This window comes from Triturus cristatus, chromosome 1_1 (genome assembly GCF_964204655.1).
Source record: "Triturus cristatus chromosome 1_1, aTriCri1.1, whole genome shotgun sequence".
Taxonomy (NCBI): Eukaryota; Metazoa; Chordata; class Amphibia; order Caudata; family Salamandridae; genus Triturus; species Triturus cristatus.
Window position 1 is genome coordinate 1,019,344,590 of NC_140579.1, and position 24,684 is coordinate 1,019,369,273.

Sequence of the window (24,684 nt, forward strand, 5' to 3'; positions counted from 1 at the left end):
TCAGGACGCGTCTGATCGATATATATTTGATCGGGTGACGCGGCTCAGGGCTAGCTGTCAGACCGACTTACGCGGCCCTCGAGGTATGTTATCGCTTGCAGCTGCGGTGGTTTCGCTTCTCTCCGTCTCTCGTTAAACTTCCAGACCCTTGGCCGGGTTCGCACATGAACACGTGACCTGACACACCCCCAAGCCTACCAATCAAGGCGCGACCAATTGGTTGTGCGCGCGATTGGCCCGTATTTGTTTAGTCCTGTGACGACACCCAGGGTTAGCTGTCAGTTTCCACGGCGCGGCCCTCGAGGTATGTTGCAGCCCAAGTACTCAGTGGTCCTTTCCCCCAATGCTATTTTACGAGTGAGTCTTGCCACTTTTTCATTGTATTTGGGATTCCCTACACTTCTGTACGCCCCGCCATAGTTTGCAGACGTACCATGAATGCGCTGATACTTAATTTTGCTTCGCATTTTTCCCGCGCAATATATTCAGGGTTAGTAACCTTATATGCGCTTTGTTTCACAACGGGTTTGGAGTGTGGGAGATCATTAACGCCATCTCCCCCCCTTTCTTTCCAGCTTCTAACACCATTGGATGAGTGTTTATGCTGATACATTCAGCCTTCCCTTGTCTCATCTTTCGAGCATTGGAATACTACACCTTGGGTGAGTATTTCTGGTCACTTAGGTTTTACTGACACCCGATTTTTAAGTATGGTTTTAGTATTCCTCGTCTCTTTTCCTTCCTCCTAGGAGCACTGACTGGCCCCTTCCCAATTTTTCCAGCGTGACATTTGCTGCTGATGCTGGTAATTATTTTTCACATTTGTTCTCTCTTAACTGTAATGGTCCTCCATAGACACACCTCACGGTTCTTTATTTTTGACCTTTTGCCCCCAGGTGTAAGCCCTTCCCCCGGTCCTGATGAAGACCCCAACCCCAAGCAAACCAATTTGCTGGCTCTAACAGGGGTCGAAACGTCGACTTTTTCATTTCCTCAATCAACACAGGAGATTGTCAGTGAATGTACAACTGCTGTCTTAGTCTGTGTTATCTAATTTAAGTTTTGTGGCCATTTAACTGGCAGGTCAGGTTCTTCAATTGAATTGTGGATGTTCCTAAATCTTTCACAACCTCCCTCCCTCACTACGCCCTGCACTAATCCCTAAAATCCTGCACTTATCACGTACCTTACACCAAGATACTTTTGAAAATGTTGATATTGTGATGCTTTTGGCGCTGTGTTGAATTACTGATCCTTTTGTTGGACTGAGAAACTGGACATTAAATAATGTGCATACATGCAAGTAACAGGTGTTGTCGTAAAATTTGTTTGTATTGCTAACAGACGTATGGCTTTTTTACATTTCTAAATGTGTTTCCACTGTGACAGTTTTTTGTGTACCTACCCTCTCCTGAGAGCACAGCAGAAGGCACAGCACTTGAAAAACAGGCTTAACAGGCTTAGGTCGTTTTGCGCTGGAACCAATTACTTGAGATATAAATAATGTAGATTTTTGTTGAAAGTGTTGAGAAAACACAGGAGTCGATGAAATTGAGGAAGAATCTGGCTTGAACAGGTAAGGGCGACCGGTGTGATAGTCACTGGTGGGGCTCTGAAGCCAGAGTCTTTGCTTGATGTTTGATGAATGTTGAAAATCTTGCGTTCTTGAAATATAGAGCTCTTGAATTGACGTGTAGATAAATTGAAGTAGATTTAAAATAACTTGCCTTCTTGAAACTTGACTATTTAGTTACCTTCTTGAAACAGCATCTTTAGTTGCCTTTTTGAAACTTGACTTCTTTGGTTGAGAACGTAGGTAAGATCAACTCGTCGCCAAAAAGATGTAGTAATGTAGTCCAGACAGGTTGAGGTATTTCAAGAGGATTTATTGTAAGATGATAAGTATCCTGGAATAAGCCCCACCAGGAGCAGCCAGCAGGCAGCTCAGCCCCATCATAACTGTGGCTTATCTTCAATCAGCACCCAACATTCCGTAGTACATCACAGTGCTGAAGCATTCCACTAGAAAGGCATTGAGTGGGTAAAGGCAGACATAGAAATATGCAATAGATAGAATACAACACTATCATTGCCACTTTATACTTCATAATGCTATTTCTACTCAAAACTTTAAAAATTCACTTCTCCTGTACCCCGTATTAGATTTTTGTCATTTTGGAGCCTTTTGTTTATTACATTGTAGTTGATTATTCTATTTCAGTTCAGGGTTTCTATTTCAGCTTTATTACTGTTTTGGTACTGCAAACATTCTTTACAAATGGTTCTAAATTAAGCCTGTCTTCTCTGCGCCATAACTACCAGGGGATTGCGCTCAGGTTAATTTAGTGACTTGTAGGGTTCTCCCTGATACAGGTTTTGTTAATCCATTGAGATTGGTAGTCATCCGCCACAAATAATAATACAATTGCTTACACCACTCCAGTTCAAGTACTGAAATCTTAGGTACCCAAACAACTGTAAGAGTAGGGAGTGTTTCCTTTGGAAGAGAGGGTATTCTTTTCAATTACTAACTAATAACTGCAACTTCAACGAAATAAAACTCAATCTACGAGACTTCCTGCATCTTTGGCATTCCAAATACGATGCTGCACAGTATGCAGATTCAATGTCACTGCTTCCACACTGCTAAACATTTCCCTGCCTGCTCCTTATCACAGGAACACACAGGGCAGCAGGAGCAGGTAGGTGAAAGATGCTGGGGCCCACAGGATTGTTGAGATACATGGGGCTTGGCGGATCACTGGGGAGTAGGGGGGGGTCAAATGATGTAGGAGCAAAAAAGCAAGTAAAAAAATGTATGCTCTGCTTGGGGTCAGTGCAAGTTGGATGTGGCAGGGCTAAAGAATATAAAGGGAGGGTGGAAAAACTTTGGTAAGCGTTATAGACATGATGCATGCATTGGTGGCTTTCCTCAAGTGCAATGCCCTATAGTCAGGCTGCTTATGAGACCTCTTCGGCAATGTTTAGAGGATCAATGGAACCAGACGCACAACAATTGGTAAAACGTACGTTATCTGTCTCAAGAAGTGTCACATTCTCCTTGAGTTGGTAGTATCATGCCTTTATGTTACCAGCCATTCTTTCCATCAGGAGTTAACAATACAATCCTTTGTAACAGCAGCACCCCTGCTGGTACGGAAAGTACACTGGAGCCTTAGGAGCAAGGAATTTGGTGAGATAAGGAATCCTGCCATATCACATGCTAGAACCCGAGGACAGACTTCCTTTCTTCCCTGATGCTGGAGGGGATTCTGATCTAGATAATATGACTACCTTGTTTTAGGTAAACCGCAGGGTGGCACCAGATCCGGAACTCAAGGACTTGAGGAAATGTCAATATATTGGGTAATGGATCATTCCGAGGGTTTATCAATCAAAACCGTTTCACCTTCCAGGAGTACAGAACATACACATTTACAGTGAGCAGGGCCTGCAAAGAAAACCACAAATGGGTTTTGGAAACAAAGTCTTGCAAGTCATTTTCAAAGAATGGGACATTCTACACATAGACCTTCTGCCACAGCAAAAAACATAAAATGCTGAGTCTTCGTCTGCAGACACATGGAGCCACAGTTACTGGTCAAGACATTTTCACTATGCCTTTAAAATCAATCCCACTCATTTGATCAATTATGTTAAAATAAACTATCCAGACCCAGAATGAATGACAGTACACCAAGGTGGCCATGCCATTGTTGGTTCATAGATCTACTTTGCCAGTGTGAGAGGCCTTACAAGAGACTACTTTGGAAAAGCCAATCTGCTCTCCAAATTCCAAGACCAAGAGTTACATCCAAATAGTATGTATTTGAACTTGGGAGCATGGCTCCTGAATAGGTTCAACATGGGCCCTAGAATTTGCCTAAGCACTTTATGGACACTAACAATTAGACTAAGAAACCGAACACAACGAGGGTATATGTGTTCTCATGAAAAGCTTCCTCTGTGGTGCCAGCAGAAAAGACACCATCATCTCCCAAGAACAAGCAGTTCTTAATCTTCTTCAACTAGCCAGACTCCAGTATTCCTTCCTCAAAGTACATTTAGCAGAATTAATGGCATCTGGAAAAGGTCCTTTTTGGAAGTTCTTTTTCACCATTCCAGTCACAAAGGCTTTCTTGGAATGGGTATATCATGTTCGTGTTTCTATCCCAAATAATGGCCTGCCATTTGAGCTGATGCGTAAGGCTTCTTTGCAGCAGCTTTCATGAAAGGCAGTTTTTTGATTACTGTGACCTGAGCTGATAAGGTAAGTGAGGTCCAGGCCCTGGTGGCTGAGGAGCCTTTCACTCTTCTCATGCAGATAGGGTTTTAACGAAAACCAATTCATCTTTTTTTACTAAGTTACTTTCAGAGTTTCATGCCAATCAAAAACAGCCATCTTATTACCAGTCTTCTTTAAAAAAAATACATCATTCTGTTTAGAATGTCTTTGGATAAGGTTGTCTAACTTTACTACGATTAGGGGTTCTTACAGTCCATTTCTATTCCAGTTACAATGCTTTGGGAATACATTTGCGATTCTAGTGTTTCTGAAGTTTGTGAGTATCAGTGAACATTGTACAAAGCAGGAGGAAAGGTTACTTAATTGCAATCCTACTGATACATCATGCACATCTTCAGTAAAATCGTGAACCACTTGACTTGCCTTCCTTTCCCACTTCAATTTTCAGATAGTATCCCACGTTTCAGCAGAGATCCTTACAGTGGTATCCTGGCAGAAAAACTGTTGCTCTGTAGCAACTGGAAGTGAAAGACATGATGGGTTAGGGAAGTAGATAGCGTCTTAAAGGAAGTCTCATATTTTCAGTTTAACAGGGCTACTACCTATTAGCTTGCATTTCAAGTGGTTTAATTTTTAATGGGGGGTTATCTACTTCAAGGTGGTTTATTCCTTTTTAGTGGAAACGTAGTTAAGAATAAGGAAATTGGCCCGAGATAAACTGCTGTTTTCTATTTGCGACACCTAACGTGCAGGGTTACGCATCTAATTTGATGTGACACATATGTGGAAAAGAAGTGTTCCATGTCCTTGTGCACATGTGGGACAATTGTAGTGTTTGACTTTAATGAATATTCCTACAATACATAACTAGTATTACAAGTTGGTAACCTTTTCTTCTGAACCTCAGGGAACCCTCAGTTTGTTGTTTTTGTGTTTTTTACTGAGTAACATCAAACAATTTCAATGCCATGTTCAGTAGAATATAGAAGGGCATTATAGCCAAAAAGCCCTGTATAACTCTTCTTATTAGAGGAATTCTTCACAGAGTAGATGTGATCAGTCGATAAAGATATCCTCGCCTTCAGCACGTGCCTTCATTCTCAGGTGAAACCTTCTGATACTAGGCTGCTCAGGGGACTTGGAGGGAGATTCTTTGTTCATGGGATTTTTTTTCTTTTTTCTTTACTTTAATGCTAATTACAAACAGACGCAGGGACTAGATTTAGGGATGCAGAATTGGACCAAAGTTGCAGCCAGCGTCACTTTTGATTCTTTACACCAGTGTTTTATTTCAACGACCAGTGGGTCCTACCTTTGTGATATTTGTTGTCTCTGCTGCAGTCTCATTTTGTCTTGCCTGGAGAGCCTGTTAATGGTGCCTGTTTAATCTCCCTCTTGTAGGCCCCTTCGTGCCTCATTCTCCAGATGCCTAGGAATGGCAAAAACTTCAAGATGTTCAGCACCATCCTGCCTACCCTGGAACTGGACATCACTGACCTCCTGGAGGATAGTAAGAGCATTATTTGTACATCTTCAGGGGCAGGAGGTGCAGGGTGAGCTGGGTGGGTACTGAGCCAGTCTCCTCTAAGCAGGGATTACCCAACAGGTACGTAGGAGTCCGTTCCAAAGAGGGCGCATTTCCTCCCAACAAATCCACTCTTTGACTTCCTATGGCATCATCACATTCAGATCCATGCTTCTTCACTTCCATTTCAGCAGATCGCTCTGCAATACAAAAAACAACCAATATGATGCACTGCTGCTTCTTATAATTCAATAGTATAACAAGTCAGTGAATGCATATGTGCAGAATAACATAAACCATGCAGAACATATACCAAGTGCAAATGGAACAGTCTTGATTATCAGACACCTTTATTTCTTTGAAAAAATTCTTAAAGGAACCTCGCAGCGTCATGGTCCTTCCTGGTATCAACTCATTGTTAAGGCTACTACTACTGGGCAGTGCAAGTGGGACTTACTTTGGGTACATTTGCGACGTCGCTCCTTGAAAGCACCCCTGCCGCCTTACATTCCATTGGAATGCGAGGAGCTATACGTGTGTTTGATGACTATACCATCTTCTGAGATTGAAGGACTCCAACACTTCGTACATTTTCATGTGTCTAGTCCGAGTGTTGCCACACTGTGTTCCAGTGTGCCCAACACACCTTCCAAAATCTTATAGTGATTTAAAGCATTTCTTGCATAAGGGAGTGTGCCCTCCTGAAAGGCGAAGACCACGTTTTGACCTTTAAACACATTGAATCTACGTTTCTATAATATCAACAATATACAGTGCCCATTCCAGCTGCCATGTGCCTGTACTGCAATGCTGCACTGCTTATAGAAAAGGGGCTCAAGAGATCTGAGTTCTTTAGTAACGGTACCTTTAAGTAAGCACTTCTGCAGAATGGGAAGAGGGCAACTGTTCACCGAGATTCTACCACACAATAGTTAAGAGTAATTAGGCCTTTTCACCATAGCTTTAAGCATAAGCCATTGTGACAATTGCTTAAAAAGCTACTCCTCTGTACACGTGCAATCAAGAGTCTTTCTTTGTTTTGTTCTGAAAGTAATGGGTACCTTGTGCTGCTTTCCCACAGTGTCGGGTGTCAGACCAACCCTATGCACAATCCATTTAACTTTTCTTAGTTACTCTAGTAAACTGAAGTGAACTTCACTTTCAATAATTAACTTAGTTATCTGCAAGACATAGCCTTGCCATAAGCAGTGTGCGCTGGCGGTCTGCCTCCTTAAGCCAATGGCTTATTTGCATTAGCCTTTTTCGTCCATTGGCGTGATTCGCTGTTGGTAACATCTTAGATCAGCCCAAAGGAGTAGCTCTGTCTCACGTGATGCTGTTGGCTGTTCGGTGTTCCGTTCCACATCTCTGAAGAGCTTGCATTGGAAAGCATGAGGAGCAATTTTACATCTCAGAAGTACACTCAATCATCATCATCACACTTTTAATATATGTTTTTGGTTATTCATCTAGTCTATATGTATTCTATATGCACTGTACCTGTGATCATTTAGTTTTGCTTGGAGTACTTTAGTTTCACCTTGTGTTAGCACCCTAGAGAAAGTCTTTTTCGCTATAATTTTTAAGCCCTGATGAAGTTCCAAAAACTTAATGGGGAACGAAACGCATTGGCTGTCTTTGTGAATCATTGTCATTTTTTAAATAAAAGACGAAAAGAAAGACAATAAATTTGGACTTACTGTATTATGTACTGTGCACCTCCATTTGTTCAAAAAGTAGCACCAGAAAATGACTTTTCTTTAGCTAGAGATGAGTTCAAGGGCAGAGTTTGCCCCAGGAGCACTGTATTTCTCACGCTGTACTGAGGACTGTCCCCAGCCCAGGAGTGCAGAATTCTTGAAACCATGGTTAGGGAATTCCCCATCCTCGGGTGTGTTGTGTTTCTTAGGTCCCAGGTGAGAAGCGTCTCAGACTTCAGCAAGTAATGTTCTCTGTCAGGCTCTGGTGAGGACTGTCTCCAGCCCAAGCGAGCTCTGTCTGCCAGGCCCTAATGAATTGTGAGGAAGGACTCTAGCCGCAGTTGAGCTGCATCTGTTAAGTTTAGTGAGGAATGCTTTTTTTCAATGTTGTTTTTGACAGACATTGCTGACTTTTTGGCAGAAGTTCTCCAGTTCCACAAGGGCTGTGACCAAGGCCCTAATTAGGAAACCCTACAGATAGAGTTGTTATGGTAATACTGAATAAATCACTGTGCATCCTTCTCTTCTAAGACCCCCGGGCGTGCTGCATATGCGAAACATTGGCACTGCTGGAGTGTAAGGAATGCTACGAAGATCCTAACATCAGCCCTGGCCGCATTAAGCAGTATTGCAGCATCTGCAGCAAACAGGTAATACTACCTCTGGAATGGGCTGTAATTACTTCCTGAAAGCAAATAGGTCTAGAGAAATGGAATGCTCTTTCTTGGCCTTCTTGTAATCCTATTTTTGTTATTTCTTGATTCATTTTTCTTTTTTTCTACCCTTAAACCAAGAGTTCTCTTTATTCTGCTCTTTTCTAAACTTTCTTCATCAGTACATCATTCATCTTTGCGTTTGATCCCCATGGTGACTTGTGTGTTTTTGTTTGTCCTAACCTCCTGTTATTCTTGAATGTATTTTGTGTTTTTCTGTTTTCAAAAGACAATCTTTTTTGTCTTTCACGTTCATTAAATGTTTTTCTAAAACTCTCTACCTTTCCTTCTTGTCTTTTTGATTGTCCTTCTCTTTTTGTACATCTGCCTTTCTCAAGTCTGATTGTTGTTCATGGGCTCTAATACCTCCTTACAATTTTGCCTCAATTTGTTTTCTGAATTTTAAGATGCCAGACGGTGAGATCAACTAATTTGCTTAAACTTTTTATTGCCATTGTAAACCTTACCTTTCCCAGCTTTGCTTTGTTTGGCGAAGTACACAGTTGTGCTTCTATTTTGGCTAGACATAAACAAAGAGTTCATGAGTTGGTAAACCTCTGGTCAAAGTGGTTTCCAGCACATAGGGAGGTTTAATGGCACCTCGAAGTGAAGTTCTAGCAATAAGCGCTAAGCGTGATCATTCATGTGGTGGATGGGGCCTAGAATAAGTGCTGCGCACAGACCACCTGTTACCACTAGGTAGGGAACTTGCTGTACTGGGCAGTCTGACAAATAGGATAACCGCATACTCCAAACACACTTTGTCCAAATGTAATACACTTTCTTCAAGAAAGTAATCCCTCTACAGAGGAGACTTAGGCCATGCTAGGAACTGTAAGACAGACAAATAAGCAAAGAAACTGTGACCACCTTGAGGAGTTCACTCGATTGGGCTTACATATCAGTCTTTCAGAGGAACCTAGGTAAAAGGAAAGACTGCCTGTGCAACAATGTGGAGTCGTCTCTTGGCTCGAGCATGAAACAAAGCTACACCAGGTTGTGCAGCCCAGCCACTAGTGGTAGTCTCTGCATGACACCCCGTTATTGCAGCCATTCTGGACGCCTCGTCCTCTACAGCAGCTGAGCAGGATCCATAACTCTTTCCACTGGTTGAAGTGGAGGGACCGACATTTATTTAAGGAGCTCGGATCTGCCTGTGCAGACTTGGCTAGTCTTTAAACATCCTTTGAGACTGCATATGCCTTCTGGTTGCACTGAGTGAGCATGATCAAATTCTTCCTCCCCTTACTATGGCAGCTTACCAATCGAAAACATCAGCCTCATTACATTGGTTATTTCATGATGTATTTGTCCTCCCATGGAGTGTCTATCGCTGAAAAAAGAGTAGACAGTCGTAACTTGGCAAGTTACCCTGAAAGGGTCCTTGATTCCTCTAACAGTGGATTTTTGGAACCTTGGGCTAAAGTTGTGGAGGTAGGCACCACCGCATGAGGAAGAATACACAGTAGCTATCACACAGGAAAGGCTTCCTGAGTCCATCTCATGGGAAAAGGATATTTCACCCATTGACTGGCACATTTCTATACAATGAGATAAGGTAGTGGAGGTCAAGGACGTATTGGTGTAGTGCTGTATAAATCATTGGCATGCCTCATCTTGAGCATTCATTGCAGTTCTTGAGCCACATCAAGAGTGTAGTTAAGTTCTAGAGGACACATCTGGAGTATTGTGCTGAGCTCTAGTGAATAAATAAAGTAGAGATGGGGAGTCTATTTCAACAGTGCAAAAGTGTCATGTCGTGAGACTTGTCGGCTGTGGACAGGCTTACTACAGGAAAAGCATAATGAGCAGGTTCCGAGAGCAACATTGGATACCAAAATACCCCCCGCCCGCATCCGATATAGCAGATGCGGAGGTTGCTCCTTCTACCTAGCAGCAAAGATATTGAATGAGCTACCCTTTCATCTACGGACCTCCCCATTGCTTTCAGAGTTCTGAACGTCTCTGAAGACCTGGAAATTCAGCTAATCAACCAGACCCTTCCAGAGCCTGGATATCCTCATGGGTGACAAGAAGCACTGTACCAATTTACTGATTGATTGATTAAAAAATATCTGGACAATCACTTGGGAACAATCCTTGTGTAAAAATTAAGTAATACTGGATAATAAGTATAGTCCAGGGTTGCAATAGGTAGGTATAGAGAAGACAGTGGTTCATGTGTCTCTTATTGGCCCTCAATTTCATCATGTGTTAGTGGGTCAGATAAAACAATCCAGTAATGCTTCCAAAAGGAAATGTGCTTGGTATTAGGATCACCAGACATTTTTACACACTGGAACATTGTAAACATTTTTAGGTATCGCCTAGCGTTGCTGCGCACATGCGCAGTTCGTTCTGCGAGATTTATTGCAGATAATTACTTTCTCAAAAGGGCTTGAAGCCCCGCCCCGTATTCCCATTGGCTCGCCTCACCGTTTATGTTAAACGGTGCGCTGCCAATGGAAATAAGGATTCCGGGGTGCCTCCTCTTTTGGCCCGCCCACCCGGACTGGCTCGCCTACATTACAGCTGTTGTGACAAAGTTTTTTATCAGAAGCTTCGTCACGCTGCCTTTCACACGCCAGTCCGGCTCTCTGATTGGGCCGGACAAAAAAGGAGACATGGCGCTGTGTGTTTATTTTTGCATCTCGCTTTCACTTTTGAAAGCGCGATGCAAAAATAAACAGCGGATGCCTGCGTGTTTATTTTTACATCTCGCTTACACTTTAAAGTGAAAGCGCGATACAAAACCAGGCATCTGCTGTTTATTTTTGCATCTCCTCCTCCTCATGGGAATCATTCTGTGCCTCTGCGCTGTCTCGTTATGAGCAGACCGAAGTAGCAGCAAGCCGAGCTAAAAGCAACGAGATCACTTCGCCGGTGGGACATCACTCATCAAAATCGCAATGAGTCGTCTGTTCCAGCGCCACTTTCTCTGTGACCAGAAACGAAGATTAGACATACAAATACTCCGTACACACAACCGGGAATAGTTATTGGGGCACGCTATTATTTCTGGAGTCTTCTCTTTCAGGGCGGAAGTGGCAGGTTTATTTTGGTATGGGTAGGTCTTTTTTCCAGTTGGCCTATTTGTAAACCAATCGCAGAATTCATAGGCCAGGAGAGACACCCTAAACAGCCAATCAGATCCTTCTAGTGCAACTCTTTATACTGGCAGCTCTTTACTATTCATTCGCTTATTTGCCTCCTCCTTTCAATGATTTAAATAGAGAGAATCGCAAACTAGGAAAGATTTACAGAGTGTTTAAAGGCCCTCTGGTCGATGGTGGGAGGTAAGGCCACGTTCGATAGACTATCGTAGTATCCCACAGGATTTCGGAGGGTTGACTGTCTGCCTTTTCTAGACACAGTCGGTAAATGTCAGTTTGTTACGTATACCATCTCTTTAGACTGGAACAGCTTAACGTTCCACATCCGAGATGAAGTTGAGTGTGTTTATGGGGGGCACATGGGCGTTGCGATAGTTGGGGCAGCATTGTGCAATGCATCGGTGCCCAGATTCCTGAGGGGGGCTATTGCACCCTGATAATTGCTGTATTTTACTGGTCCCAACAGCAGGCATACTTGGTTTGATGAGCATGAGTTCCGGTGGTGTGATAGAGTAGGAAGTGTCTTCTTGTCGTACTTTGTGTTATGTTAAGTGTATTTGTAAAGCGCCCTATGACCCCCTAGGGTTTTCTGGCGCATGATGTCGAGAGCTGGGTTGGCCAACTTTCCGTTGTAAATTTGGAGTACACTTAAATTTATAAGGTGTTATTGTATGGATGGATAAGTGTATGGATGCAGCGTGGCCTGCGTGGAAGTATTTTACTATTGTACAAGTAAGCCAGATAGACTTCATTCGTATCCCTGTGATTGTGTGGCAGCACGTATATGTGGAGTGAAGCAAATGAAAGAGAGTAAGGGATTTTGATGGTTGTGCCACCATCCTTGGGGGTCATTTGGAGCGAGTCTCAGCAAGGCCCAAACAGTCACTCCTACTAATGCGACTCAAAGCTCATTTAAACAAGCTCAAGCCAATTCCTGAGTCAACAGTCATCAAGGTCTTAATCCAGAGATGTGGATCGCACAAAGGAAATGTCTCAACAACTAGATTTGACTTGAGAATGGGGCACAAAGGCCATTTAAAAGTGTCCAGAGCCAATTCAAACAAGCCCACCACAGGCAACACAACCTGTTATTAACCAGTCCAATACCGGCTGAGATAACCCAATAAAAGGTGTTACACCAATGCTGAGTTACAATGACTTCAGTGGACTCGAGATTGGGCTGATAGCCAATTTCAGTATGAACACAGCAGGCAAAGCTACATCGAATTATTGAATCCAAAAATTCTTAGAGGCTGAGGTAACCCTATAGCGAGGTCCCAGAAAGGCCTGTTCACAATATGCAGAGCTTACTTGAGAATGGGGAGGGATGCCCATATAAACTTGGCCAAAGCCAATTAAAATGTTTCAAAATCAGGCAAAGTTGCTTTTAATTCACTAAATGTTCCCAAGAACAGAGATAACTTCAGAGGAGGCTTATCATACCGTGGCTCAGTTACAACCTCTAGAGCAAACTGGAGGATAGCACTTGTAGTAAGTTTCAACATTCCCAATCGAGGCACGCAGTATGGCAAAGCTGCCTGAAATGAATGGATGAATAATATCCCCAAGGGTTGCGATGACCCCGGAAAGCAAATACCACCAAAGGACTCCAGGCCAATTTCATGTACAATACTAAGAGATCTACATAGGATAATGAAACAGATGTTCATTGGGCTGAGCCATCAGCCGATGAATACCATTAAAGTTTAAAGATTATCAATCCTATTACTGCACCTTCTACGGATTAGAAAAGCTAGGGACACTCACTTGACTCCATAAGCATGTCACTTCCTCCCTTTTTGCCGAGGGACAGGATGATAAGTATCCAGTCTTTTTAGGTCGAGGACCGTCCGGTCTGCCGAAGGCAGAACCGGAAGTCGGAGATTTCATGTTTTGGAGAAGAGGGGCTTTAACCCGCCCCTCTTCTCCCCTCTTCTCCATTGGCTGGCCTCTTGAATGCTGGCCAGCCATTGGAGAAGAGGCTTTGTCACTCCGAACAGGCACCGTCCTTTTCGGATTCGGGGGCGTGTTTTTTCGTTACTTTTCTAATTATCTCCTCCAGCCAATGGCAAGAGGAGAACACGCCCCCGAATCCGAAAGCGCCGCTGCCTTTCTCCGAGGCATTTCTGCTTTGCCTCGGAGAAAGGCAGTGGTGTGCTTGTTCCTGGAATGGTTGATTTATACCCAGCTCTGATTACCTTCAATAGTTCTTACACACCTGAGCGGACGCAGGTCGGGTACAGATGAGCCGGGTAACGTTTCATTAGCGCTACAGTGTTAAACCGTATCAGATCTGCAGCACTTGGCGATGTTGGGCAGAGCCCATATGTTGGGCGCGCTTGTCTGTTTAACCGGAGAGTGACGGCGTGACCCCGCCCTGACCCTGCTGCCGGTCCGCATGTCCCGCCCCGGTGGCAGCTGGGACTGGCACTGTGTCGGATTCTTGGCCGGGTGTCGGATCACGTTGACACATTGCCGGGATGCTGAGAATTAAAAGCGTTGGCACAAGTAGCCGTCCCCGGACGTACGCCCTCCTGCCTCCCTCCTTCCCAAAGGGGCAGGATCCGCCGCAAGTCGTTGCTGCCTGGCAGCCACGCTATGTGGCGCAGTCCTGCTCCGGTGTGGTTAACACAAATGGAGCAGGAGGGTGGGTGCGTTGTTGCTCTCACAGCCCCTCTCTCGCTCGACCGTTCCCCTCGCCTTTCCCTCTCTGGAATTGTGTATGCGCGAGCCCTCGTCTCCGCCCACAGCCATCACATCTGGGGCAGTGGGGCTGTCGAGTGCTGTGAGCCTAGCTCTTTGTATCTATCACGCTCTCCCTCTCCCCACCCGTCACATCCCGGGCGTTTTATTTCCTCTCTAGCATCAACTCTCATTGGGAATTATGACCCTAGGGCTCAGACCCACCCTTGGTACTGTGGCCTGTTCATCTCAGTCACCATCTGACCGCGGGTGGTCTGCACCTTTCTTACTCTCCCCAAATCTCTTAAATGCATTGGGTGCGCGGAGCCTCTCTCCCCGTTATCCCCTGGGACCGGTTGCTCTTAGCCCATATTTCTTACATTGGCTGCCCGCATCACCGTCATCACTTCTCAACCTGTATTGTAGTGGTAGGACCTGTGTCGGATGAAGTGCCTGAAGTCCAGACACATGTTCTTGGCGTACTGATGTTGCACGTAACTGTTAGTTTCTTCTATAGCGCTTATGTGCTTTTTAATAGCGGTGCGCTATAATACACTTTTACATAAATAAATGAGCGAATCTCTGTGGGACTGAATATTCGAAGGAAGGAATTGTTTTATAAAAATTAGCAACTGCTTGTAGATGAGGTGATGGCATAGGTTCGGTTCGAAGGTGTGTAGCTCTAAATATATACCAAAAATATTACTAAATTGCACATAAGCGGTTAGTTTAGCAATCAGTTCTGATAACTGTACCCACAAGTGCGTTCAGTGGATTTTAAACACATTTTTGCTTTGCAGCACATTGCATGCTCCTCACCATTTTGCCACAAAATATTTTCCAGAGAACATGGTCGAAACAAATGCATCCTTACAAAAAACATGAATCGTTTTTTTAACCACATTTTATTGATTGTTAATAAAAAAATAGCACCATGCACAGTGCAATAACAATATAGATGCTCTTCTAACAGACACACATCATGGTTGAATGGCTCCATCCTAATAGTCCTACCATTTCCCCCATCTTTTACGGTGTTCATGGGAACAACCGCTTAAATGTAAATAGTCTCTTGGAGAGAGGTTGTGACCTTAACAAGCTACAGCTGCTGACGATCGAAGTGGTATCAAAAATCGGCCGGGGCAGATTTGTTCTCACAGCTGAGCCATACATAAATGCAAGTGAGACCACTTCTACTCAGGCCCCCTGCCCCCCTATCCCTCCCCCCCTCAATCAGCATACAATAAGGGGACTCCCAGCGAGAGAAAGGGAATGACACCTCGCCAATCTGCCTCTAGAAGGGCCACTCAGGCACCCACTGGGCCGCTGGCGTCATCCTAACAGCACAGACAGCCCCCAAGCTGCCCAACAAAGCAGCTCACAGCTGGAACTCGGCTATAGGCCCTTGGAGCATTTCCCGAGTGCCCGCCTTACCATTACCAATCCCAGCGGCGGCTGGACATCCTGTGATTCTGGGCCAAACTGCTCAATCTTCAGGTGGCAAAAATATTAAAATAAACTGAAAAAAGTGTCCTTGTGTAATGTAACTGGGCAAGATTGTAGTAGCAGGCGCTATGTGGTCACTACGTTCTTGCTACACATTGCTGCAACTGAGTGCCCATGGTCTGCGCTGTTCCCTGAGGTATCTCGCTGTGTGCGGTGCTCGTACTGTCACAGTGCCTCGAAAGCCGGCGCAGAGCGCTATAATTAGATAAGCCTGTGAAGGCCATAGTCAGAGTCCTCCTGTGACAAGTCCCTATCTCCTCTTCCGGCCGCCACGCCCCTCCCCTTGCAGTCCATCCCGGCATTGCTTCACCTTTGATTGACAGCTCCTCAGGCTGTGAGTCGCTTGCACCGGGGATTTATTTGCACGCAGGGCCTCTGAGCCTACAGAGCCAGTGTAAAGAAAAGCAACAAGCGGGAAAGACAAAGAGACCTTATCAGGATGCCGCTCCCCCCCCCCAGCGGAAAGCCCCCCGGCCCCTCCTCTCGCTGTGCCATGCTACGAAGGAGGCACGGTGGCAGCTCGTTGGGTCTCAACAGGGGAGGAGGGAGTTTGGGCAATAAAGGCACACAATCAATGGCTGGGTACCCGGCGGTGAAAAGGGGTGCAGGGTACTTAGACACCCCTTATGCCAGATTCTGACTAGCAAAGTACGGGTGTTCAATGTGACTTCTGCTTTTAAAAGATCATAAACTAGTAACATGTAAACGGGTTCCCCCTAATAATACCCAGGGGCGCTGAGGCATCATTAAAGTCAACCCCTTTTCACACCAGTCTATGGAGAGGGCTAGTTTCTGATGATCCGGTAGATTTGCGACATAAGACAAAATAAAATAAACGACTATGTCTAAGGCTAAAGATTTTCCACGCGATTTATTCAACATAAAACAATACTGTTGCATTGATTCATTACAGAAAAGGGCATGGCTTCATTGTTTTATGAGCTACTTCTTGGCTTTTCACCCTCGGATGCCCATGACTTGTAACCTTCAATACACAACCGGTTCCACACTCCCAACAATAATATTAATTGCCTTTCTTATGAAATACACCACTCGCCTCTATAGCCATCACAACCTCCCGGAACAATCTAACAAATCTACAACAGAAATCTACTCTAGTGTTCGTTGCACAAAGAACAAGCATTTACAATGCAACGGTCTCGTCATTGTTAAAGTTAGAGCTATTGGCATTGCTCATGACATTATTTTTGTTTATGTTTTTAAAACATGTAGAGAAACGGCATTGTTATTTACAATGTCAATAGCTTAATCAGTGTGTGTGTGTGTGTGTGTGTGTGGCTCTGTGTGTGGGTGCAAATGCAATAGGTCTCGCATTTGAGAGACAATGTCTCCTACGTGTCACACAACAATTGGCATACACAGGGCACACGCAACTGTGGTGCTGTGGAGGCGGCCGGAGACTCCTTCACGGTGGGCATAGGGCGGAGCAACGCTCCCCCCCCCCCTGATGGACAAGGCTGGCACCAAGTCGTGACCCTGATGCACTGTGTGGGTGGGGGTGGGTGTAAGAGTAGGCAGACAAGACATGCCACACGGCCCCTGGGAAGCTGTCGTGAATGTCCTTTGAAATCAGAGCTGGGGGGGGAGGGGGGGGTCATGGGGACGGCACACCTCCAGCTGCCGATCAGATTTCTATGCAGCCGTGGCAGAGGCAATCCGAGCTCCCGGACAGGCTGAGTGGCCTGACAGGCCTCCCAGCCCCCACTCGCTGCCTCGCCTGCGCATATACCTTCACGCACCTCATCCTCTATTAGAGAATCATTATACATTTTAAAGTTTCCCATTGAAGTTTGTCTGCTTGTACCTCTTTATGTATGTCCAGTGCTTTTTGACAGGGCGTTGGGACCTGCTTTCCCTTATTCATATTTAGTGGACGTGGGTGTGTGCATGAATCTAGCATAAACTCAAGCTGCAAAACTATTGTTAGAGGCAGCCCCCCCTCCTCCCCCAACCCCCCCACATGGCCGGTCTAGAATTATGCACTGCACAACCGGATGCCACTGAAGGCTTCACTCGGCCGTCTTGCCCATGAATGCAGCAGACTCAGCCCGGGGCTGCATACATTTTTTGTGTTTAAGGCGGTAACCTCACTCAATGGCGCCTCTGATAGTTTCATGATTTGGAATTTTCACCCAAAGGCCATTGAAATCAGGTTAGATTACCCTAATTAGTAAATGGAAGCAAAGGTTACATCACCTCGGATGCCTTTGGTTGTCAGGTGAAAGTCCAAGCATTTTACATTGCAATGGTCTCGGCATTGGTAAAGTTAGAGCTATTGGCATTGCTCATGACATTATTTTTGTTTATGTTTTTGTTTTTAAAACATTTAAAGAAACGGCATTGTCATGAGCAATGCCAATAGCTCTAACTTTAACAATGCCGAGGCCGTTGCATTGTAAATGCTTGTTGTCTTAGCAGCCTATTTGAGCAAACGCTATGCAGGCACAAAAGAGCATAGGCTCTACTGTTATTTACCAGAGGGCACTAGGCACCCAATCAGGCGAGATATATATATGTTGCAAAGGGCTGCAGAGACTGAGTTTTCCACAGACATTCTGTCCGAGTGTAATTTTTGTTCCTGTGTAGTCTCTCCCCCTAGACTCTCCTAGGCAGATAACATGCAGATCCTACCCCAACCCCTTCAGTAAAGTAAATTTTATTTAGCATAATTAATTAAAATCATTGCCACAATCAAAATCGATGCACCACCATCGGCAAAATCGTGCCAATAAAGCAATTATTCACTAGTTCGGTAAAACAATTACTTCTTTTACTTACTTACTTTTTAAGATAGCCTCCGTAATTACATAATAATTTCTTAAACTGGGAAGTCGCACTATAGTTAAAACGGGTTAAACAGGACATAGTAATATCACACTAGAAGCAAAATATCAATTTATTGAGGCAAACTTAAAAGGGGCAGTAATAAAACCCTCTAGTGCAAAATTGCTTGCTAATATGTACAAGCCAGAATTTAGTCATTACAATCATTTAAAAAATCCCCATTGTCTCCAAATGTTATCTTTTCCAGGCATTCCACATTCAGCTGTCCAGGGGGAGAACAGAGCAATTGTGTATGGCTTGCTATGTCCCGGGCCAGCGAGCGTGACTCGGTGACACTGAGGTCCATGCCTTTCACCCAAGCAGTACAGGTCATGTTTGTTTAATAATATCAACGGAAGAGTGTGCCTTGAGTTTTTTGATAGAGCACAACTGTAGAATCCAACTAGGTTTCTTAATAAAGCCCTCACTCACCAACCTGGTTGGTGACATGCTTCATCATTGGGCCCCACCGGGAGAGACCGAATGCCACCCCGGTGTGCTTCGACGCCAGAATTACTGCGTAGCTGGTAGTGTGTGTGTGGTGAGTAGTGAAAGTGATTGTTAAAAATGTCTTGTTTGTGTCAAAAAATAAACTTTATTAAAAGCCAAACAGACATGTATAAAAACAGAGTGTAGAACGTAAAAGCTGAATAGATTGTTCAGCCAAGTCCCTTATGATGTGGTCAACATGTTTCTGCCTATGTGTTATGTTTAAACAGGCATTCGTCAGGACCAAAGAAGGCGTGAGAACCTCGGCGGTATGGGCGCGCTAAGGCCCACCCTAACCAGAGGTTGTAAGTGTGAAAAATATAAAATTCATATAATTATGGTGTCTCCCGCATTGGAGAGGAACCGAGCTTATTCTGGGTAAGAGAAAAAATACACAGACAAACAAGAAAAGAGACAAACAAGTAATGATTAGACTTAGTCATATGGGTTTGTCATCGTTGGACGTACAGATACTTTTGCTCTGCGTGGTGCACTTAATTGGTAACGCTGGCCATCTGTGCTGCTGAGAGGACAGAAAGTGCATATTACACGAAAAATGCGATCGCTAAACACAAACAAATAGCTGCCTAACATTAAAGGATAAGGAGAGCCCAGGACGGTCATTAGCATTAACCAAGAACCTATGTGGTAAAACACTATGCGCGTTAGACTTAAGACATAGTGTTGTTGGGCACTGAATAAACGAAAGATAAATGTCTCACATGGGGTGTAGTCAAAATCTACACCATGGGTCTCGGGAGGGGGGTGGAAGCTACAATGGCACACCCTAGGGATAGGAGAAAAAGAAAGGGGAAAGGGATAAGTTAAATTAAGAATAGCAGAGAAATTCCCCGGTACTTATCTTAATTCCCTGGTCGTAGGACTCACGCCCGCTCAGCTAGGCACCCGCTTGGCACCTATATGATCCCTCGAAAACCGGACCCCCATGGTGAGTAAAGGGGGGAAACCGGCGTGTTTATAAGGAAACGAAAGAAACCTCGCGCTCGGGAGGCCAGGCAATAGGGGATATGTCATCATGGGAAACGTGATGACGTGTTAGTTCACTGCCAATCAGTCTACAGGGGTCGCGCTGTGTGGCCAATCACGCAGTCGCGCTGTGGCCAATCACAAACGGAATACTGAAAGAGTGCTCGCTGTCATGGTGACAGGAGACGTGGAACAAGTAGCCGCGTCAGAGGTCCCCATGGGAATCGCTGCATGCCCATCATAATATCAGGTGCGCGTGGAGCCGGTAAAAATACCGCTCAGAGCGAGTTAGTTATACACGCTCCGCTAAATGGGTTACATTGAAAAGTACTAGGGATTGGAAAACAGACGAAAGGTAGGTATCGACTGGGGCAAATAGCCCGTATCCAAGTGAAAAAGCCTGAACAGTGTTCAGTGATAAGACCCATTGGGGGTGCGAAGGCGAGGGAGGAGCGAAAGACCAGGGCTTTGGGAACAGCCGTACGTCCGTCAGTTGTACGGTGCACATACAGCCTGTGGGGTTATTACTAATATGGGTTTTAATTTATACTTTCCAATATGTAAAAAAAAACGGTGTGAATAAGGAGGAAAAGGGGGGAAGGAGAAAGAAGAAAGAAAGAGTGGGAAGAGGAAGAGAATAAGGATAAATGTCCAGTTTAGAAATAGAATAAGGATAAATGTTCAGTTAGTTACATGGGCACCAAATACGAGGTGTCACCTGGTGGTATTAAAGGGAGATAGGTAGAGAGTGTTGATCTAAAAGAATACTCTCTATCAGAGGTACGGGCTGGTCAAAATTAGTGTTACAAAACTGTAGCCCAGGGGATGTTGTCATTTAAACCATGGCGGTGAGTGTCCAGCCGGTACACCCACCTCTGTTCATTCTCAAAAAGGATTTTCTGGGTGTTGCATTCTGATTGTACTTGCTCAATTATTGTCCACCTGAGATCGTTTGCGGTGTGATTGTGTTGTATGAAGTGACCACTTAGTTTGACAGTGATCTGGCCACAGCGGATATTGCTCCAGTGCTCGCCCACACGCAGTTTCACTTTGCGTGTGGTCATTCCCACATAACGTAGTCTACACGGGCAAGTAATCAAGTAAACTACATTTGTGGAATTACAATTAGTGTGGGCTCGCTGTGTCCAACTCTTTCCTTGTTCAAGATTGAGAGTTTTGGTGTGCTTGGTGAGATGGCAGATACTACAGGAAGCACAGGAATAATGATCTGTGACCTTGGGTAAGCCCCAAGCCTCGGTGATAGTGAGATATCTCACCGGGTTTTCTCTTGGACGTGTGTGAACTAGGTTGTCTTTGAGACTACATCCCTTTTTGAAGGAAAAAAGAGGTTTCTCCCACTTTTGGTTGTTGCTGGTAAGTATTTTCCAGTGTTTGTTAACAACTTTCTTCACAGTGTTAGATGCACTGCTGAAAGTTGTCACACATGTCAAAGGTAGTTCTTGTTTTCTTTTGGGTTCTCTTCTAGTAACGCCTCTCTGGGTTGGTTCCGCGCCCTTTTGTAGCCTTTGTTGAGAATGTTATCTGGATAACCCCTATGTTTCAGTTTGGTGGTTAGGTCAGATACCTGTCTGTGGAAATCATCCAGATTACTGCAATTTCTTCTCACCCGGAGGTATTGGCCATAGGGTAAGTTTTTCCTTCTGGACCTCGGGTGGAAGCTTGAGAATTCTATGAGGTTGTTCCTAGCTGTGGGTTTGTAGTGAGCCTTGGTGGTAAGACATCCATTGGATATTGAGATGACTACATCCAGGAACACTACTGATTTGTGAACTGCAGGTGTGGGTGAATTTCAAGTTTAGATCCAAGTATTAATCCATTCCAGGAAGGCCGTAAGATCATTCTCTGTGCCTTGCCAGATCAGAAGAACATCATCTATATATCTCTTCCAAAAACCAATGGAAGAGGAAAAAGGGTTTTTAGTACTTACGATGTGTCTGCGCTCAAAATCATGAACGTAGAGGCCCGCCACACTAGGGGCAAAGGTGCTGCCCATCGAAGTGCCCGTCGTTTGTAAGAAGATATCCCCTTGATATTCAAAAAAATTTTGTTTTAGTGCTAGGGTGGCACATTCCAGAATGAAGGATTTGGGTGTTTGATAATCCCAGTTGGTATGATCCAAAGCCTCACCCAAGACTCTGATGGTATCGTCCTGGGGTATACTAGTATACAGTAGGTGTGAGGTGATGGCTGCTGCACCGATAATGTTGATGCAGGTGTGCAGAGAAAGTCAGCAACCCTCGTATGCCAGAGGAGGGCAGCAATGAAGTGAGCCTTGATCGGTGCTGCATCGAATGGGTCATCACCCGTGTACAGTGATGATCCTGTGACCCGGTATGCTAGGAGGGGCCACAGCAGATAAATTGCTGTAGTGAGTGAGCCCTAGCCCTTGTGCTGTGGAAAGGTGGCATTCCCGTACGCCAGGAGGGGTTGTCATGAAGCAAACTGATGTGTTGATGTCGAAGCCCTGTGCAGTGGAGAGATGGTGACCCTGTATGCCAGAGGGGTTCACCAGGGCCAAGCAAGAAGTGTCACCTGGTCAGGATCATCACCGTAGGAGAGAAGCCACTATGATGACTGCTATGGGCCTGCACCGCCAGCTGTCACACTCCTCCTGACCCCTCTGTCCCCTTCCCATTGTGGGAAGGACCAAAGAACTTACCCTGCTTGGAGAATCCACTAAGAACCTCCAGGCACAGCGGTTGTACGACTACATGTGAGGGAACTCCCTCCTGGGCTGCATTCAAAGAACTTACCAGAGACAGCCGTTGCAGCTCCAACACCTGTGGCAGGGACATGCCCAGGGTCTCCAGTCACTCAAATCCTGCAGGTGCGGGTAGGACTACTTCGGGCCAGTCAGCCCAGGGGGAACTTGCTTGCCAGATAGTTCTTGGGCACTGGAACACTTTTGACTTTTATACATAGTCGGAGTGGGGCTCGGACAAGTAGTAGGGCTTCATCTGAACGGCACCTATCGTGAATGGGGAATAACCACTACCGCTAGAGCTAGGAGGGAGTTGGGACTTGGGGACCCTCCTAAGAAATACTAGACCCCTGACATCATGGGACTGGGAAAGTTATTTGTGAATGTCGTATTTCCCTTTTTGGTGGCAGCTGTAAAATAAATGCTTCTTTTTTTCATGGAGTAATTTCTGCTACTTCCTTGTGCTGAAGAAAGACGGAGGCCTTCAACCTGATTTGGATCTTTGCCCTCTCAATGCCTTTTTGCAAAAAGGCAAATTTCAAGATGCTCACACTGGCCCAGGTTCTATCTGCCCTGGATCCAGGAGACTAGATGTTGAACCTGCAGGATGTCTATTTCCAACTCTCAGTCCTGTAGACCCACATATGACCTGTGGTCCAAGGTGGGCAACAAGCATTTTCAGTGTGCCGTTCTTTCTTTTGGCCTCACCAGTGCCCCTCGGGTGTTCACAAAGATGATGGTTGCTGACCATCTTCAAAGTCTTCCCCTACCTCGACGACTGGCTTATTGAAGGGGGGCTCCTCTGTTGTGGACCACCTCCAGATGACAGTAAACCTCCTTACATCACTGGGGTTCACAACCCACCCGACAAAGTCACACTGACTCCTTTGCAGAGGCTCCCCTTTATCTGAACTATCCGGACAGCTGTGTTGCGGCGTGTGTTTGGGCTTTCCTTCTGGATCAACAAGTCCAGGGTGTTCGTGCTATGATCCTGATGTTTAATCTCTCTCCTATATCTAAGTGAAGATAGCTCTAAGGCTTCTTGGTCGATAGGCTTCCGCCATTCTTCTCATCGACCACCCCAGATGGCGCATGCAAGTTCTAAACTATCAGTGGGCCCAGCACCAAGGGGAACCTGTCAAGATTCCATCCGGATTTCAGAGGAGACTTCAAAAGATCTGCAGTGACGGCTGCTCGCCTGCAGTTTTACCAGCAGCAGACTCCTCTCCCTACCCCACCCAGAGCTGTCAGTGGTGACGAATGCATCGCTGCTGGGCTGGTGAGGTCATCTGGGAGAGGTGGAGATCAGGGAACTCAGGTTTCTGGCGGAGATCCAGTTTGCTGGAGTTGCAGGTGATTCACTTGGTATTGACGGCCTTCCTGCCATCCATCAAAAGGAGGCTAGGCTGGTGCAGGTTATCATGGAGAACAGCACCACCATGTGCTACTGCAACAAGTGGGGTGGGGTCCTAAGTCCTGTGCCAGGTGGCTCTGTGCCTCTGGAACTGACTGGATTGTCAGAGTATCTCTCTGGTCATGACCCATCTGGCAGGACCTTAGAATACCAGGGTGGAGGAACTCACCCGAAGACATTTAGCGGATCAAGAATAGCAGCTACACTATGAGATGGCATAGGACATCTTCCATTCAAGGGAAGAACACTGACAAGATTTCTTCACAACGTACAGTGTCAACTTTTTTGCATTGGAGTTGTCAAGAAGGCTCTCTCTCCCGGAGAAGCATTCCGACTAGATTGGAGCACCAAGGCTCCTGTATTCCTTCCTGCCAATACCTCTCCTGCCTCAAGTTTCGAAGACGATCAGGAACTACTAAGGCCCAAGTCATGTTAGTGGCTCCTGGTTGGGCCAGGAGAGTGTGGTACCCAGAATATCTGGGGTAGAGCATCTGTCCTCCAGTCAGGCTGGAGGAGTTTCTGTCTGAGTTGCAGGGCGGGGTCTAGTCCCCAGCTCTGCGCAATCTGCACCTTCATGCAGGCATTAGATTAAGCATCAGTGGTTAATTTTCTTTGATCTCCCTTTCGAAGTTGTTAATGTGCTCTTGGCAGCCAGGGTCGCTGGCAGCCAGGTCGCTTCAACGAAATTGGTGTAGGTCGAATGCTGGGATAAGTCTGTGGCCTGATGGGGCACCCATCAGACG

General features: G+C 45.3%; 1 protein-coding gene across 1 annotated transcript in view; it reads left to right on the forward strand.

The window, feature by feature from the left end:
• Positions 1-24,684, forward strand: part of LOC146871466 (ubiquitin carboxyl-terminal hydrolase CYLD-like) — an 832,861-nt gene that overhangs the window by 731,370 nt on the left and 76,807 nt on the right. The window contains exons 13-14 of the mRNA XM_085651077.1: positions 5,648-5,756; positions 8,003-8,121. Coding sequence (XP_085507203.1) covers positions 5,648-5,756; positions 8,003-8,121 — 228 coding nt within the window. The remainder of the gene's footprint in view (positions 1-5,647; positions 5,757-8,002; positions 8,122-24,684) is intronic.